General features: G+C 37.3%; 1 protein-coding gene across 5 annotated transcripts in view; it reads left to right on the top strand.

The window, feature by feature from the left end:
- Positions 1-19,309, top strand: part of PLD5 (phospholipase D family member 5) — a 174,628-nt gene that overhangs the window by 66,955 nt on the left and 88,364 nt on the right. For 4 of the 5 annotated variants that reach the window (XM_027887319.1, XM_027887321.1, XM_027887322.1 and 1 more), the window contains exon 2: positions 5,594-5,730. In XM_027887319.1, coding sequence (XP_027743120.1) covers positions 5,594-5,730 — 137 coding nt within the window. Of the gene's footprint in view, positions 1-5,593; positions 5,738-19,309 lie in introns of all 5 variants that reach the window. The other variant, XM_027887323.1, reaches the window with a different exon arrangement.

The raw sequence follows: 19,309 nt of genomic DNA, 5'->3' as shown, positions 1-19,309 counted from the left end.
GCCTTACACCTCTACTGTAATAATCTGGACATAGCTTGTATGGTTTGTAAGAAAGTTTATATGTGAGTATATATTATTATACTTATATGTGAGTATATATTATTTTCAACTTCTCCAGCAGGATAATAGGGCTCGTGACTAGGAAGGGTACAAATCAAAATTGATTGGTGTGTCTTTTTCTTGACAAAACTTCTTACCTCCTAGGTGTCTGCATATAACAGGTTCATTATTGTTCAAGTATTTTCTAGAGACTGAAGTTAAAATGACTAGTTTATTGTTTCCCAGCTTCTACTCTCTGACCATCTTTTTTTAAAATATGGGTAATATGTTTGCTTTTCCCAGTCTTCTGATACTTCACTCATGCTCATGATTTGTCAGAAGTCAGTGCTAAAGGTTAGTTTCTGTTAGTCTCAGCCAGTGCCTTAAATATCCAAGGATGAAGCTCACTAAGTCCAGCCAATTTAAAAAATATTTAACTTATCTCAGCACTCTTAGATCAGTTCCTTCCTGTTATTTTTAATAGGATTTTAAGTGTTGATTGGCATTAATCATACTAGCTGGGAGGTTCAAGGCTGCAGCAGAGATTATTAGTGTACCTGGATTCCAAGTTAATGGAAAACAGTCTTTATAGTAACATTTTTCTCTAAGAAACACAAGAATGATTGCTAAATTCTTGAAGTCTCATTCCTTGCTGTCTTTGGCAGGTGTATTGTAGCATGCAGATGAATGCTGTTGTTCTCACACGTGTGTTCAGACATGTTGTAGGAAAGACCAGACTACTGATACGACAGAAGATGTGAAAACCTGCCTCTTAGAGCCTCTTTGGTTCTGATAAGCAGTTATAAACTCTTTATTAGTGTGGTGCATAAGTATTATGTTCTTTAGTCTTTAAACAGTTATAAAAATGAAGCATAAGTTCAAAGCCATGACATGTTTTGTTGTTATATGCTCAGTTTTTCAGAAGATGCAGCATTGCAAATTCATGATTCTTGTTTCAAGGAGAGAAGGACATTTTTATACTGTAATGGAGGAAGAATAAATTTCTGATTTAATGTAGTATGTCACAGAAATACCTATTGTTTGTGAAGAAACTGAAAGCTTTAAGGGCCATTGAGGCAGCTTAACAGCTTTTGAGCAAGGGGAGTGCAGTAAAGATGGAGACCCTTTTCTTGCTCTCATTTTCAATTCTACTTGGCTATCACAGGCTCTGATGTAACCTTAATTGACATAGACTATCCTTTGTCTTAATAATAAACAGTTAGGGTCCTTCTCAGACTAAACTTTAGTCTGAATAGTACTGTACTGCATACCCATTGTGCAGCTTTTGCTCTTTTTCTCACTCTCTGCCTAGAGATATAACCACATGAAAAATCCCCATGCTTTGTTTTAGTAAGTGCAGTGTTTTGGTGGATTTGTTTTAATCTAAGTATTATTTAAGCTAGATGAGTCAGGTGAAAGAGACACATTTTGCTTCCAATATTTGATAATCCTTCTTACTGCAGGAGATTCTTTCCCAATCTTCCATAAGCTCTGAACAAATCTTTCTGTTGTGCAACAGAATTTCTGGGCTTGCACATCGGTACAGTCAAGCCAATAGGTGCTCTGGGCCTAGGCCTCTTAGCATCTATACCAGGCTTTAAATATGTGAAAGAGAGAGTGAAATGCTCTGTTTGCTGTTTTTAGTGAGTATAGGAAGGAAAAAAAAGAAACGTTACAGTGTAAGAGACTTATGTTAGGCATCAATATGGTGCTTAGATGTGGGATGGAGTTGCCTGAAGAGACTCTAAGATCTCTTTCAACTGGAGATGTTTAGGGACAGGTCAAATAAACATCTGTTAGAACTAACATTTGTATAAATTAATCATATGTATGGATAGATGGATTGCATAAGTTTTATAGATCCCTCACAACCCTGTATTCTGTAATTAAATGTTGAAGACTACAAGTTTGAACACTGAGGAGTTTAGGCATTTACTGAAGGAAATAGGAGGATAGGTCTGATAAGCTAAGAGGGATCTTGATTGCTGAGTAGGTATGCAACAACATAGCATCGTGCAAACAGTCTGCCCAAACCCACAGATGCAGGAGTCTGAAGAGCAATCTAGCCGATTCCTTATGGTCTGTCAGTGATGTGAGCTCTTTTATTTTGCATTCTTTCATGAAGCCTGCTATTACTTGCACATACATATACACACAGGCATGCATAGGTGGTATAAGGGAACAATTATGTAGTCTGTTATAATCTGTTTTAGTTAGAGAAAGCTTATTTGAAAATTGCCAGCAGTGTGGCAAAGTGGGTGAAAATAAAGATTTATTACTCTTCTCAAAAGGTAGGCTCAGAACACTTGTTTGGTGCAAGTAGCTATTTTTTAATTCTTTCCTTTCTAATAAAAATTATAATAAGCAATTTCCAAATATTAATTTCTCATGTGTATATAGGTTTAAAAGCAATTAAAAAACCACCACTCAGCAGGAATAATTTCAGGATGAACTATAAAACTCTTGGAAATCCTCCTTACTATCTGCATAAATTTTTTTCAGTGGTCTTTACCTGCCCATTCAGACCCGTGGCTGAAAACGTCGAGTTAGGAGGATCACAAACTTCAAATTTTTGCTTTACTTCATTTAATATTTTGTGCTATCCTTAGTTTGAAAAAAAAACTACTGTTGTCGCTAGGTTTTTTCTATGTGGATTTAAAAGATTCCCTATGCTATTTGTAACCATATGGTTAAGCTGGTACTTAAGAAAAAGTGAAGTAATTAATGCATTATAGTTTTCAAAGACAAATGCATAATATAAAGGATCTGTGAAAATAAGAGCAGTAAAATAGGTTTGTGTGGTTCTGTCTTTATTTTAGTGCTGGTAGAATAGCCATGGTCTTACTTGGGGTACTAAAACTTTTCCAATGAGCAGCAGTCATCAAACTGCAGAGCTTGGCAAGCTGTAGACAAGCAGAACTGAAAGAACAGGGAATTTTCCTTTATACAATTTTCAACTACAACAAGAAGACAGAAGTCTAGAAACCTTGAATTTGTTCCCCAAAATTATGTGGAGTAGGAATTAATGCTAGTTTGGGAAGATCCATTCAGAATTATTTTGACCTTCCTTTTCCATATTCCTTTAAAGTGACCATGTAGAAATTGCTGCCATAAAATTTCCTGGTATTGAACTTGAGGAATCTGTTGCAGCTATATGTCCCTGTGTGTGTGTGTGTGTGTGTGTGTGCATCCCACCTTCTTGTGATACCATATAATTTTTGGTACACTGTAGGTATTTCTATGGATTTTGGGCTTTAGGCAGGTTAAAAGGTTTCTAGAGCTGTTTATGACTTATGACAGGTTTTACAGAGGTACTGTGGCCACCTGGTAGTGGAGCATCTCTTGCTGTCTCCATGTGTGCTGGCCCAGCCTTCAAGGCTAACGTGGTCCAGTGGCCTTGTCACTCTCTGTAGTTGTTGTGCTGTTTGCATGGCAACACAATAAGATGGAAGTTATTTCCTGGAACAATGGCATGAAGTCATTCATACTGTGTGGTAGCTGGGGTGCTTGTGCTATGAATTTACCCAAAGTATGGACTGTGAACCAGTCTCATGGAGTAGAATGGCTGCAGTTATCCATGTTTGGGAGGAAGAAGAACCTTACAGTTACAAGCCATACTGGGTCACATCCCCTGCTCTTAGGGGCTAGAGAATGAGCCCCAGCTCTGTTTGGCTTGCTGGCTATGGGAGTAGCTTTGCTGCCTTGCTGCCATGGTGATGTGCTCAGTGCATGGAGGAACATGCATCAACGAATTTCTGCAAGTGCACTTGCAAGACTGTAAAAAACTGTATGAGGCAATGGTCATCTTAACAGGAGCGTGAAACATCCTGATGAAGAAATGGCATAAAGCAGTGTCCCAAATCTGAATACCTCTTTTTTTTTGGCACTTCTTAGTTTTTCTTGCCAGTAATATGAGGCAATGACAATGTTTAACATTTTTCTCTTAAGTTCTATTGTGCATCTGACTGCAACCTTAATTCTGGACATGCAGATGCAGTAATTTCTAATTATTTTCATATGTTGCCTAGCAGCAGAAAAAAAAAGTTCCAAATTTTATATATTTCAGAAGTAGGCAATTTTATGGTTGAAGAACATTTTCTTATGCTGCATTCTTGTAAGATTTTAGTTAATATTTTAGAAACACATACTTGTTTTTGAAATGTATAAATGTATTTGAATTGTATAAAAGTGTCTAGTATATATTGTATTTAAAATACTCATATAACTTATACAACACACTTGGTGTGACTGTTAAAGAAGGTACCTTTGTCACTAAATTTCAGACAATTTTTTTCCAGTTTGTCTGAAGAAGTTATTTGCTGTGTTTTAGATTTTCACACACTGAAATAAAATGTTTGTATCTTACTTGTTCTAAAATGCATAAGCTTGTTTCTTCTGGATTGTGCACTAGTTGGAAAGTTTTGGAAGTCTCTGTATGCGAAAATATTCTTTTACTCTGGAACTTATTGTCTCTTAAACGAAATGTGAGGAACAATGGAAATAATATGAGGTTTGTTATCAGCTGCAAGCATAACATTGCTTCCTTTCCCGTACACTTTTCCTGCTTTCCTGTGCACTTTCCCACTTTCCCATTCCTTTGTGAAGCTTTTTTCTTTATGTGACATTTTAATTACAGGGCAATAATGAAAATTAAGAAAATAACTATGGCAACAGGAGTTAGACATTTATGTTTTTTTATATGTGTGTGGTTTTGTGCAAATTTACTTCAGTGGAAAAATGTACAATGTGTTTTTTTGAACATTTGGTTTCAAAATACAATATACTTTGTTTTTGAAACTATGTAAATTGCATGTCAGAAGACTGCCTTTAGGAGGTTTCACATTTATCTAGGGCTCTGCTAGGTGTCTCTGATTTATTACTGCAAGATTTTGTAAGGTAGTGCTATGCTATGTTTTAATATTTAGTCTGAGATGTGGAGGTCATTACCTGTCATACTGAGCAACAGGCTTACATTATTTCCTTGAATCCCATCTATCATCTGTGGATTTGTTTTCCTTATATTATAGATACTGTGGGGCAAGGGCTTGTTTAAGTGTCTGAGTTGCTGTGACAATCATAGCGACAATGTCTGTTACTTTTTGTAGCAATAAGAAAAAAAAAAAAGACTTTGCTCTTCAGTCTTCTTGCAATGGCATGTTTTATTTCAGCCAAACATAGCAAAAATTTTGAGCGCTGTCCCAAGTGTGTACTTTACCTGTGAGGTGCAATCAGAAAATACGTAGTTAATGTAGGAGTCATTATTTTAATGCATAATGCTTTCCTTGTGGTACAAACAGAAAGCAGTTTAAGTTATGAATATTATTTGTGACATAAATTATTTAACAGCATCTGAGGGATTTAAAATACATCTCAAGGGGATACTTGAAGGACAATTTTGAGCGTGTTTTCATCCTGAGGTGTGTTTCATGTTGACAGCTATGGTGGTAAAATCTTCAAAGAGTTCTAGATCTTACGTAAAACTTTTAGAATCTCAAGTCATTGACTCGAATGTGCTCATGCCATTAAAACTTCTTTTAATCTTAATCTCTTTCAGTCACAGCAAAGATGCATTGTGATCTTTGCACTGGTATGCTGCTTTGCAATTCTGGTTGCACTGATATTTTCGGCAGTGGATATTATGGGAGAAGATGAGGATGGACTCTCAGAAAAGAACTGTCAAAATAACTGTCGGTAAGAGGTAACAAACAAAACTTCTCTTTTGGGGTGGACAAGAATATATGTTTATTATGTAAGGGCATGAAGTAATTAAAATAGTTCTGTGGTGTAATTGGGAAGAGTAGGTAATAGAGAAAGAAATGGTTTCTCATTTTGAATTTCTGGTTTTGGAGGTTAGTTTGAGGGGAAAAAAGCACACTTTTTGAAGTTGTTTTTGGTGGTATGCTTTGAGCAAGACCCTTGTGTTGGTTAAATTTTTTTTGTAAGCCTGGGTCAAACCCATTAAGTTTCAGTAATTGAGTACTGAGGTGACTCACATAGTTCCCAATTCTTTAATGTCTTTTCATCAAGAGCGTTTCTTGCTTTCTCCATAAAGGTCACTGATCACTTCTGACCTAAGACTACTGTCCCTTTTATGTAGAGGGAGCTCTTCCATGTTCCTGTTTGTTGCACTCTCCTAATAGACATACTGGCTTGCCTACAAACTGTGAAAAAAATTAGTGGTATGATCAGAAAGGCTGGAGTGCTGATAGTGTTGGATTAAGATTTGCCTCAGACACCTGCCCATGGCTGTGTCTGTTAACTTTAGTTTTAGTAGGTGCTTAGGGGTTTTTTTGCCTTTTATTTCCAGACCGTGAATCTCATTTTGCTGCTCTTCACTGTCAGCTTCCTCCATGAATCTGTTCATTAGTGATGACCAGTGCTTTTCCTAGAATGATATTTTCCAAAGTCCTCTTCTGTTCACCAAAAAGCTCATTTAGTAATCATTTGTAGGTTTCATTCCCAGTTATATTCTGTTCAGGTTCTTTTCAAGACTGTAGCTTTTATATAAAGTACCCACTCTGATGCACTTTGTGGAAAAACGGTCATTGTTAAATAACTCCTCAGAAATCCATTCTAATCTGATCAGGGAATTGCTGGAGTGGGAAGGGGGCCTCTGAGCATTCTGCAGTCCATGACCCTGCTCAGAACAGAGTCAGCTACGGCAGATTGCTCAGGAACGTGCACAGTCAGGCTTTGTGTGGCTCTAGGGATGGACTTCACAGCCTTTCTGGGCAACCTGTTCCCCTGTTTGTGCAGAATTTACACAGCTACCATTAGTTGTGTGTACATCAAGAAAGAGATAACTGAGATTTGTGTTTTAGAATATTTGAACAAAAAAATTAATGTTTCTTTGAGACTTTGATCCTTACTTCTGCTATTCTTGTTGATTTTGTGTGGAAATTCTTTCAGGACAGTGCCTTTTTATGCTGCACCTGTCACGCTGCAGACAACACTAATTCAGAATCCAGAAAGTTTGATTATATTTTCCCAATTGTAATATGTTTTTATAGTATTTTTTACCTGATGCTTAAGGAAAAAAAAAAAAAGGAAAAATTCTTTAAATCTGTAGCTCCATTTAAATAGGATATACTTGCAGCATCAGGTAACTTTGTCCTGAAACCAACCGTCCTTTTGGCACTTTTTTCCAGGATTGTTTTTAGGTTTGGTTTTGTTCACTTCCTTGTATGTCCAGAGGTCTGAGGAGCCTTCTAATATCTTCTCTAAATCTTCTAGTGTTCAGCCAGCTTTCCTTTCCCCATCAAGGTATTAGGTGTTCTTTACTGTGCCTTCCAAAATTTTTAAAGATACTTCATATGTCACCTCTACACCCACCATCTCTATGTGTGAATCTTTGACAGAACTAGGTCAGATGAGGGAAAAGTTTTTCTGCTCACTGACTTCAGTGTACTGCACGCGACCCCAGCACATGCAGAAACTACTGCACCATGTTTTCCTCTTAGTTGTATCAATTAAGGGCTCCCATTTTGTTCTGGGCAGCTGCATAGGCCTAACCAAGGAAGGACTTCACCTTCTTCACTTTGTATTCTTCAAAGGGAAAAAAATTCAGAGTAGCAGTCTTGTACAGTGCTTTGGAGACCCAGTATATTATTTTTTTCCATGTGTGAGATTGACTGGTTTTGTCCCTTTGTATGGGTTATAGCAAACTGCCTTTCCAAGGTATATTTGGCTTTGCTCAGTTTTTTTCTTGGTTCACATGTGTCAGTCTTGTTCTCTCCTGGACTGTGTTAGAGAAGCCTGGGACTAAATTCAGCATATTCAGACTTTAAACGTAAGAGTCAATTAAACTGCTTTGCATTTGCAGGGATAAAAGTGATCTCAGACCCCATCTCTATTTTAAGGTGCCTTTCACAGAGTGTTTCAAGTGTATGATCTAGCTATTAATGCCTGAACCAGAAGGCATATAAGTGCTGTGTATATAAACTGCCTAAACCATTTCTAATAACGGTATCCAAGTTCTGGCAGCTGCTACCTGCTAACATTAAATCCTTCTCTACATGATGAAACTGGAGTCCTTTATGTGTTAAATATATTGCAGACTTAAGTGCTGCAAATCAGTTGCTATAAATGGCATATATTTAATACTTGGGGTAAGCACTTTTAATAAGACAAGAGTTACTGAATTCTTATATTTCTGCTGTGTGAGTATTTTCACTGAAATTCAGCAAGAGGTGCTTACATTTGCAGGATGTGCTGAGACAGAATGGTAATAGATGGTCCTCTTTTTTTTGTTGTTGTCGTTGATGAAACGTTTGTCAAATACAGGTTTACATATATGATCCTGGAATTCTCTTTTGGTTTTAAATTACTGAATTTTTTGAGGAAGATTGGTGGGAAATGATGCTGTGGATTTGAGAAGAACTTCACTGACAGTTTGTAAAAGACTTTTGTCTTCAGAAAATTTCATTTGGTGTTTTTTTTTTAAAGGAAAATGCACCTGAAATAGTTCTTTGGCTAGAAATGTTTGGGGCTTGTGTCCAAAAATAGTGTGAATTTTTAAGAGAGAGAAAGAAAAAGTAAGAGGAAGACATTTTTATAGTCTAGAGGTTTTTAGAGCCTGAGGGAGGAGTCATTGAGGTATGTTGTATGTGGCATTTGTCAGTAAAGCTTACATCTTTTTTTTTTTGTTGTTGTGACTTTACTGTCCATGAATACAAATAGGGCCTTTCTGATTTACTTATTGTAGTTCAACGTGAAGTTCCTCCTCTGTAAAACATTCCATAAACTCTTATTACAGGAGGAATATTTACTGCACATGTTCACAAAATGACCTTACTCTTTATTGATGTAATTATTTCTGTTGGGGTCTTTACAACAAAGACAAGTCAGGGAGTGGAAAAGCAGGCTTTTTTGCATGTCTTCTCTGATTGCTGGAGGGATTGATGCTGCCCATCTAAAAGGGCACTTTTTTAAGAAATGAAAATCTGTTTGAAAGTAAAATTATGGATTGTGATTTGTAGTCTTTGGGCTATTTGCTGGAAAACTCAGTCTATGACTGAGAACTGAAAAGCATCTTGCCTTAGAGGTCATTTGTGACTGCCACAATGTGGAGCCAGATTGTTGGAGGCTGCTAACCCTTTCCCCCTTTGTTTGTTACACAGGGAGAGGAACTTGATATTCAATACTATTGAGTATACAACAGAAGCTTGAATATTTGAGATGTGACTAAGAAATTATTGAAATGAATTTTTTTGTCTTTTGACATAAAGATACAGAATTTATTCTTTTTAAGCCTGCTTTGCATGCTGTAATCTGAAAATATGAATAGGTAAATTAAAAGAATTTACAACCCTTTCCTAATAATGAAGGGCTAATATTAGAGCAAATAAACATAATTAACAGGTTAATTACCAAGCACCACTGTAAAAATTACTGTGTCTTCTACTGACACAAACAGTGTATTTCAAATAAAGAGACGGGGAAGGTCTGTAAAATTTATCAGGCAGACAAATTCAGATTCTCTTTTCAATTCTGAAGCCTTAACTCTACTGTCTGAAAACTGCACTGGTTTAGACGAAATAAGGCTGTTTGTACTTATTTACACTGTCCCATAAAACTTTCACGCTGTGAATTATATGTAGAGAAGTTGACTGATTGAAATTAGACTTTTTATTTTATTTTTTTACAATAGAACCATGTCTGCTAAGAGGCAACTTTTCACTTAAGAGAGTGCTGTAAACTCTTGGCTTTGTTCCACAAAATTTTATTTCAGAATGCTGAACTTAAAACATACACATTATTTTTGACCCATCCTATTAAAAGGAATGTCAACTGATTGACATTTAAGGAATAAAAAAAAGTAGTAATGCCTGTGAAAAGTTGTGGCTTTTCAGTTTGTGCTTGATATGTGATGGAAATAATTCTCTTGAGACATCCACATTAATGTTGTTGAGCAGCCCTGATGGATGAGACTGGTTAAGAGGATACGCTTAGCAGTCTGGGAATTTTGCCTATCTTGCTGTTGGTCCATTAGACACTGAATCTATAAAATTAGATTATTGTAATTTGAAAATTGTTCGTTTTAATGGCTGATCTATTGTGAATAAATCTTGGCTAGTCTCTGGCCTAACATCAGTCAAGACTTACTTGGCTTTGTTGGAATTGGCCAGTAAATTCTGGACATGGGAAACAGAAGAAATTACTACTATTAAGAGATGGTCTCTGTTTTTCCAGACTGTTTGAACCAAGGTCGTTTTGATTTATTAGCAGTAATTTGAGCTTTTCAAGGCTCAGCTTGAGCCTCTTCTGGTTGTTACTGCTGATAGCCATGCTAGCGTTCCTATAGAGCTTGCACATGCCCTTAATTATCCTTGTCTCACTAGCTTTTCCAATATCCATTGAAGCACTGGCAGCAGCTGGCACGGCTCCTGTCTCTGGCTGTGGTTTGGCCCTGTCTCTTGAGAGAGACTACAGAACAAGGTGGAAAAGGAAGCAGTGGTAGCTACCTTCTGTGGTTCCCAAACTTAGCGTGTACTAAAACTGTTGTTTAAGTATATTTTTTTTTTTTTCAGTTTTGCCTGAAAAAAATTATCTGATGATAATTGGAAGGATTTTTCTCATTTTCTGTGTGTGTTTTCAAGGAAGATTCTGTCTTGCATTTTGCTCCAGTGACAATATTTTGATAATTTCTCTTCTCAGAGTAGCATACAACAAAGGCACTTGTTCTTTTGTGTTTGAATTTGTGTTTGAGGAATTTGCGGTTCTGTATGACAGGAGAAACAAAGCCTATTGATTTCATTTTGTGATTGTAGGGAGGCTTTGACCAGTTCTGCACTATAACAAGTAGGTGATGATGCTTGAGCAGTGTTTGTGTTTCCTTTAGATATTGTTTGGATTGTTTTGGATAAGGATTTTTATCCTCTATAATTTAGATATCCTGGAGAGAAGCTGAATCTTCCTGTTGAAATGCTAAGCTTTAGAATAAAACAATACCCTGCAATGCCGAGTTCCAGAGATTAAATAGTTGTATAGAATAATTGTTTATACTGAACAACTACTGTGTGTTGCATGCATTGCTTTCAGTTTCATTAGATGGTTATTCTCCAGTTGTGAAAGAGGCCCCACAATTGGAGCCCATAATTGATTTTCTTATGTTACTTTATAAATCGTTCTTACAACTGCTTTCTGCTATTTCCCCAAGTAGGCTTTTGCAGCACTATTAAATAAGCACACTGTAGCACATGCTTACATTCGTTTACCTTGGAAGTGTTTTGCCCCAGGCTTATTGTGGGGGAGATTTTCTCTGCGCTGCGTGGGTTCTGAGCATAGCAAGGTTTATATTGACTGATTTCTATTTAATAAACAAACTATGACAGGCATAATAGTTAAATGTCTAAACAGAACAAGATGCTCAGATTTTGAAAACAAGCCTGTTAAAGAGCAACTGAAGATTTCTATTTACAAAACAACTCTTCCACTTGGCATCAAAATGCCTTCTGTCAACATGATGGACAAGGGGATTGAGTGTACCTTCAGTTGATTTTCAGACAACACCAAGTTGGGTGGGAGTGTTGTTCTGCTGTAGGGTAGGAAGGCTCTGCAGAGGGAACTGGATAGACAGAATTGATAGGCCGAGGGTAATGGTATGAGATTCAAGAAGATTGAGTGCTGGGTCCTGCAGTGGGGTCACAAACAACCCCATGAAGGAAAAGTGGCTGAAAAGCCACCTGATGGAAAGAACCTGTGAGTGCTGGTCAACAGCAGCTGAACCTGAGCCAGCAGTATGCCCAGGTGGCCAAGAAGGCCCATGACATCCTGGTTTGTGTCAGCAATGGTGTGGCCAGTAGGACCAGGGCAGATCAGGGTGTTGTTCTCTACTCAGCACTGGTGAGGCCACACCTCATTACGAGAAGGGCATTGATGTGCTGGAGCACGTCCAGAGAAGGGCACAGGAGCTAGTGAAGGGTCTGGAGCACAAGTCTTATGATAAGCATCTGAGAGAGCTGGGGTTGTTTAGCCTGGAGAAAAGGAGGCTCAGGGGGAGACCTCATCATTGTCTACAAGCACCTGAAAAAGGCTGTAACCAGGTCGGGCTTAGTCTCTTCTTCCAGCTAACAAGGGCTAGAATTAGAGGAAATGGCCTCAAGTTGTGCCAGGGGAGATTCAGCTGGGATATTAGTAATAATTTCTTCACTGAAAGGGTTATCAACCATTGAAGCAAGGTGCCCAGGAGAACAGTAGAATCACCATCCCTGGAGACACTCAGGGACATAGTTTAGTGGTGAACACGATGGTGCTGGATTAATGGTTGGACTTGCTGATCTTAAGGTCTTTTCCAACCTTAACAATTCTGTGGTCACTGTTTTACCCTTAGTTTGGGGTGATATAGAGAATGAACTATAAAAGCACTTAGCTTTTTAGATGATTCCTGATTGCAGTCATTTTTATTTTTGCATCAAAAGAAGGAATACAGTTTTAATTGAAGTTTCTAGGCTGGACACTGCAAAGACCTGGTGTATCTCCTGCAAAGTCATTCAACATCCCAAGCCAGGGAGGGAAATCACTAATTCAGCAAACTTGCACAAGAGAATATTCTACCTATCCTACCTTTAATTTTTCATTTTTAAAAATGCATTTCAATGGAAAAGGTACGTATTAAGAATTCCCCAGTACCTGTTCAGAGTAAAATTTTTTTCCTCTGCTTCTACCCTGATACAAAAAAAGGATATTTTTTTTGTTTTGCTTAACTTTTAGCTATAAAGAATACATTCAAAGGTTAAAAAATGTTTAGATCTTGTTCTGTCTGCATTACTCCCAGTAGATAGTTCGTCATTAATTACACTGTATTGAATAGGTCTGGACTTCTACTTATTTTGTTCAAATGCACAAATGGCTTTTTTTCTCCTCTTATTTGTTCCATTAATTATTTTCTCTGGCATTTAGGACAGAGGGCTTTAGAGTCTCCTTAAGGCAGCTTTTCCTTTTATGCTAAGTATTGTTTAGGATGTAATACAGAGATTAACATATTTCATGTTCTTGAAGTTATCTTTTAAGTATGTGTTTGTTTCTCCTTTTGTGACTTAGAATTCATGAACTCACATCAGAGAAAATGTTCCAAGCTAACAGTCAAATTCCAGTTACTTTAATGTTCCTAAGTAATGCAGGTTGGACAAAGGAGCAATTCATGTGTTAGAGTATCCTTTCTCCTGTATAGTTTGCTGGAGCTTCTCTATGATTAAATCTTTTTCTTTTCTCTTTTTTTTTTTTTTTTTAATATCTTCTCTCCCTTCTCCCATTTCGACTTAATGGGTTCTTTTCTCTCTTCAACTTAACATATTCAGAAAACTGAAATGATTTCATCCAAGCAGAACTCATAAGATTTCTGAGGTAATTTTCTATACCATATTGTAAGCCTAAACTAGAAAAGAGTTATTAAATCTAAAATTGCTGCTCATTCTCAAGATCTTGAAGACTGATTTGTGACATTTCAGGAAGGTTTTTATTCTGCCTGGTGAGAACAGCAATCCAACTTAATAAAGCTCCCTGATAAATTGTTCTTCCTTTCCTTTGTTGGGAAGCCATTAAAAATAGCTAAAAATTTTAGTAGAATCTGTCTTAATTCATGCTTCATTTCAGGGTAACTTTTTTGTTCAACCAGGGCTGACTTTGCATCAGATCCTACCAAGCACCTGTTCCAGTGACACCATTCATTTTTAATTGCTTCTCCACCCTCAGAGCAGCATAAGAAAAAGATACTCGTTATCCTGTCAGATTACATTAGATATGTTGAGTTCTGTGTCTAATCCTACTGTGGTACTGTGAGTGTCCTCTCTGGTGGCATGATTTGATACTCCTCAAGAGTGCAAGTGCAGTGTGCTCGATGCTGCCTTTGGTGACCTGCTGAGTACATGGCTGAGTTTGCCTTTCCAAGCACCAGGGTGGTGCCACAGTTAAGAGAAAGCAGCTGTGGTACCTGCTGAAGCCTAAAGCATCATGCAGAACTGTTGGTCCTGTTTGCCAGGTGAGCTTGAGCTGACTACCTTTTTCAGCCACATGCAGCTCACTTTGCTATTTTATCACTGAGGTGGCCGTCAGGCAGCAGTGGTTCTTGGTGTTAATGCCCTGCTGTGGCACGGGAGACATGAGGGAGAAGTGATGGTCGAGGTCTGTTAGCACTGTTTTTTTCAGATGCTCTGCACATGTACAGGAAGATGTATTATGGTGAAATGTTTGGGGTTTTCTGTTATTCTGAAGATTTTCTTTCTGGTTTATTTTCCTCTTATATGAGTGAAATTTCTGAGAAGCCAGAGGCACCTCTCTGTGGTCTCTCATATGGCCTCTATATGTCCAAGTCTCTAGTTAGTCAGAGTATCACTGTCTGCAAGTAATGCTTTAGATACGAAGTACTCCTGTGTGCTGGGCAGCTGAATGTCAATGACCTTTGTTAATCAGACAAGTATGAGTTTGTTTCCTTTATTCAAGTTACTCACATCCAATTATCTTGATCAAGAGGAAAAAATGCACTGGAGAATCATCTGATTACCATTATTATTTTTTTCAGGTTTTGTTTTAGGCTTTTTTTTCCATAATCAGTTGGCTTCTTGACAATCTGATGGGAAAACAGAAAAAATAATGAGCAAATACCAGCCTTGGCATGTGCCAGATGCCGTGTCTTACCTGTCGTGTATTCCCTAATTTATCACCAGTCCTTTTCAAATAAGGTTATTGCAAAATTGTTGTACAGCTCAAAGGGAGTTTTCATGACTGACAGCATCATAATTTGGTAGGTTTAAATGGATTTCTTCCCAAGTGTTGAAATAACTCTTCTAAGAACCATCAGTGATTTGCCTGCCTTCTCATATGAGGGGGAGGATTCATCTTGCCTCAGACTAAACTTTTGATGGATATTTAATGGCACATTAGAAATGTCGAATTTGACTCTTTACTGTTTTTCTAGATCTGCTTGGAACAAATATGTTACCATGTATAACCACAGATGATATTTGATATCTTTTGTCAATTTGGCAGATACATAGTTATTTGATCTTTATTGATCTGTCAAAATATTTCTTTAAAAGGGTTTTTTGTTGTTGTCATTTATGAGATAGCTCCTGAAGACAGCTGGACTTGAATAATAAAAATTCTTAAAACTCTGCTTCTACTGATTGAGTACTGGAGAAAAATGCAGTTTTACCAGTAGTTTGGCAAAATATGAATATGTGTAAGCTTCATAACTAATCACAAAACTTTGAAGAAAGAATGAATGTGTCACCATCATGAAGAGGGCAGCTGCCGTTTTTTGTTCAAATGCTGTCAAAAATACTATTCCTTTCTTTCATTCAGTTTTGGGTCACTTGAATCAGTTTGGCAGTCCTTTTTTTTTTTTTTTTTGCTGTTCGTTGCAGTTGATGGTGGAGAGCAGACAGACTTGGGTTCACTTAAGGCACTGGAGGATACAAGAAGTGACGTGTTTTGGGCAATGGAGGCTGAAGTTCTGGACTACTAGAAGTGTCTTGTCAAGCACACAGCCAGTGCCACTGGGATGGTGACAGTCTCCAAGAGCTGACCCATCTGGTGTGTTTTGTAGATGAATGTGAGACACCTCAAAGATATCCTAAACACATTCAGCTTTGGGCAAAGACAGGCTACCACAACATAGAGCCAGTCCATCATTCCACCAGCTTTGGGGAATGATATGGGGAAGCAGTAGAGATGTAACCTCTGCATGACATCAGACAAACTATTCTTTTTCCTGGTGATGCATTTGTTTGCATGTGAAAAAGAGTTCTTCAGGATTGACTAGAGAGGAGAAAAGAGTGAAGAGCTCTAAGTTGCTCTTCTGAAGAGTCACAAAAATACCTAGGATAAGCGGCCAAGTGATTCTGTGTCAAAGGTACTGCTCTGGCCACGAGCACATGGTAGAATTTCTAGATTGAAACGTACTTCTAATATTTGAGGATTTTTGGTGTTTTCAGGAGTTTTTTTGAGAGTCAGGATTTTGCTATTAAAATATATTCTGCAGGGTAATTACCTGTAACTCAGTTAATGCTTTTGGCTAAGGTCTGAAAAGGTGGGCGTTTTTTATTCTGTTCAAAATTGGTGTGGGTTTTTTTTGGTGGTGGTTTTGGGGTTTTTGTTTGGGTTTTTTTTTGGGGGGGAGGTTGTTTTTTTTTCTTTTTGAAGGGGGTGTTTTTTTTACTCTGATGGCATCAGACTAAATCATTCTTTTAGTGGAAATATAAATGCTACTTTATTAAGCTACATAACTTATGTCTGTTAGGGAAACAGGTCCCATCACTTTCTTCATCTTGGCCAGAATTTACCCATCAACTTTGCTTTCCCTCTTCCCCCCTCCCCCACCCCCTTCCCCCCTGGTTTTTAACTTGGATGCAACAAGTTTTACCAGATGCAATTCTATATGGACCTAACTTAATTAAAATTAAAAAATTAAAATGCCCAAAAAACCAAACCCATGCACCCCACTAACCAAAACCAAATTTAAACAAACAACAACAAAACAGAAATACAAAATAACAGATACCTAAAGCCAACACAAAATAGTTAAACCTATCTTAGTGCTCCTAAGGTATTCTGGAGCATTACCAAAGAATTTTGCCTCTGTAATTTGAGTGCAGGCAATGCCCTTTGGGAACAGATACTTTAAGTACCTTATTCTTTTCATCTGTGGGTTTTTATTACTGTTCCTACCTTGACTATATCTGCTGAATTTGCAGTGGTGATTTCAAATAGTTGCTGACTAAAGTCTTTACCTTGAATTTTCCCTCATTGTTTTGCAAAGCCGTTTTCCTAGTTCTCACTGGGCAGGAAGGACAAAAAGAAATTAAAGGAAATGAAACAAAATGAAATTTCTTGAATCAATATGAAAATTTTAAAATTAAATGAAAAGTTGCAATTTAATTTTGTTTCATGGGATTGTTGGATTGTGTAAATGTCAACATCATTGAATATAATTTTGTTTCTGTTCTGGGTAAGAGAGCTCTTACTTTGAGGATTCTCATTATATTATTGTTAACACCATAAAATCATGTTTATTTGTGAGGAAAAATGATAGCTTCATTCTTGACTGGTTTCTACAACCGTAAGCTAACGCATTTATCTATTCCAAGTCATACCAAGATAATCAGGGCCTTTTAGAAAGATGCACAGGCCAAGAGAAAAGAGGGTAGCAATCACATTCACACTTATTTTGTATTGATATATAATTATTCAGACCAAATAATGTTACTCTTAACAGTTATAAAGTGATCATATAAGAAGATCAGGATTGTGTGGCAGGAAATAAAAAGACAACATATATTTTTTTCATTTAAAAAAAAAAAAGATCTAATTGTCCCTGTAATAATTTGCCATATCTAAGCCTTAGAAAATGCATTTGTATGAAGTTTCATGTTCACAAGCTGAGTGTAGAAATAAAATAAAAACATCTGGCTATCTAATTAATATATATGGCAGTGAGTGGCTATTTATACAGTATTTGTTGCTCTTTTGAGAGGCTCATAAAGTTGATATGTTAGGGTATTTTAGTGTGTTTTACAGATGGGTGAACAGTGAATGGGTTGCTGCTCAAAAGAGCTGAATAGACAACAGCTGAAAGGGGGCTTGTGTGACTGCTACACAGCTTTGCACAGGATTAACTAAATATCTCAGCTGTTGAATTTTACATAATTTGAAAATCACGGTAATGGTATTTACTCAAGACTCAAATATGGTACAAACAAAGGAAAGGGCTGAGATTCTTTTCAGTGGCTAAGCAGGTACCTAATGAGCACTTACTGTTGTGTTGGGAAGTCTCAGCTCCTGAGTCCTGACCTGATGGATATTCAGAGTGTTCCCTTCAGTGTGCATGCTGGGGAAATTGCAGATTTAAATTTAAAAAGGCAATGTTAACACCAAGAACAGTATCTGGATTTCCTTGTGCATGACAGGGGCAAAAGTGGCTTCACCTAAGGAGGGCAGTGTTGTCCGAGCTGTCTGTGTCTTACTGTCCTCTCCTCTATTAGAAAGGAAGCTGCCTGCCACGGGCTGGGGGCAGACCTTCCCCAGCTGCCATTTATGTGCATTACTTGGAGAGACTGTCAAGAAACAGGCACTTGATGTGAAGCAAACTGTTGAGTGTTATTGTATTTGGAAGGATTTTTTTCTAACATTTATAGATAGTGAATCTTAAAAACATCAGCTCAGAATTAAGAATATGTAAACAAATAAGATGTTAAGAAAACAAACTTGGTAGGATTTTTTTTCTGTGTGTGTATAAATTGAGAATATAGTAGAACTGTGGCATCAAACTGCAGTGGAGATGCTTAAAGAATAGAAATAAAACCTAGCCCAACCTTTGCATCTTTCTGGTGAGGGGGAAGGAGTGTAACAGGCAAAAAGCAACTAACTAAAACCAAAATCTTCTGTGTCTTTCTCAAAACTAAGGAGAAAGTGGGAGGGATAATATAGTGCTTTTGTTAAGTAAAATTGGGGGTTAAAAAAGCTTTCTGTTCTGATGGTGTCCTTGTCCTTTCATGTCTAGAGATTAAGCAGGAGCTTTTGAAAGATGTAGACAACGCAATTGTGTGGTTTTTCGATAAGCATATCCTGGAGATCTTCAATTACAGTATAGTAGTGAACAGAGAAAACTAAATTATGTAGTGCCTCTTGCTTAATAGTATATATGACATTCTAGATAATAAACAGCAATGGCAGATAAATTTCTTATTTGAAATTCAACAGAATTGGGTCACACTTCTGGTTGTTTTTTTTTTCCTAGTGGAAACTTTGCAATATGTACCTTGTCTTTCTTCATTTTAATTCACCTTGAATCCTCAAGATCCTCATGTTTTTATATTTCACCCTTCAGTGTAGCATCTAGCTGTCTGCAATGTGATAATGTTCTTTACAAGGGTGAAGTTATAATTTTTTCAGGCAGTGAGTGATATAACACCTTGATGGCAGGAAAATGACAGAGGCACTGTGGCTGTGTCACATAGGCAGGATGCTGGCAGGCCCTAATGTGAGAGATACCATCACTCTCAACTTCAAATCTGAGAAGTAAGCTAGATTTCAAGAACTTTCATTGTGAGTGTGGATGTTTTGAATAATGAATGGTGGTGTGTTAAATTGTTAATATGCTACCTACAAACTCTGACTTGAAGTAGTTCATGTTAACCGCTCGTGTGGGTTTAGTTTTCTCTTGGCTTACACACTGATTAAATTTTGTCAAGCAATAAAGATGTTTCATCATTGCTTTCTTAATTTTTACACCTTTTTAGATTTCTTTTCCTTCCCATTGCAGACGTCTATAACT

Source organism: Empidonax traillii, unplaced genomic scaffold, assembly GCF_003031625.1.
Source record: "Empidonax traillii isolate 1590-97213 ecotype Southwest subspecies unplaced genomic scaffold, ASM303162v1 scaffold206:size1282135, whole genome shotgun sequence".
In the NCBI taxonomy this organism is placed as follows: domain Eukaryota; kingdom Metazoa; phylum Chordata; class Aves; order Passeriformes; family Tyrannidae; genus Empidonax; species Empidonax traillii.
Note: the sequence above shows the minus strand (reverse complement) of the source record. Positions and strands in the feature narration are given on the sequence as shown.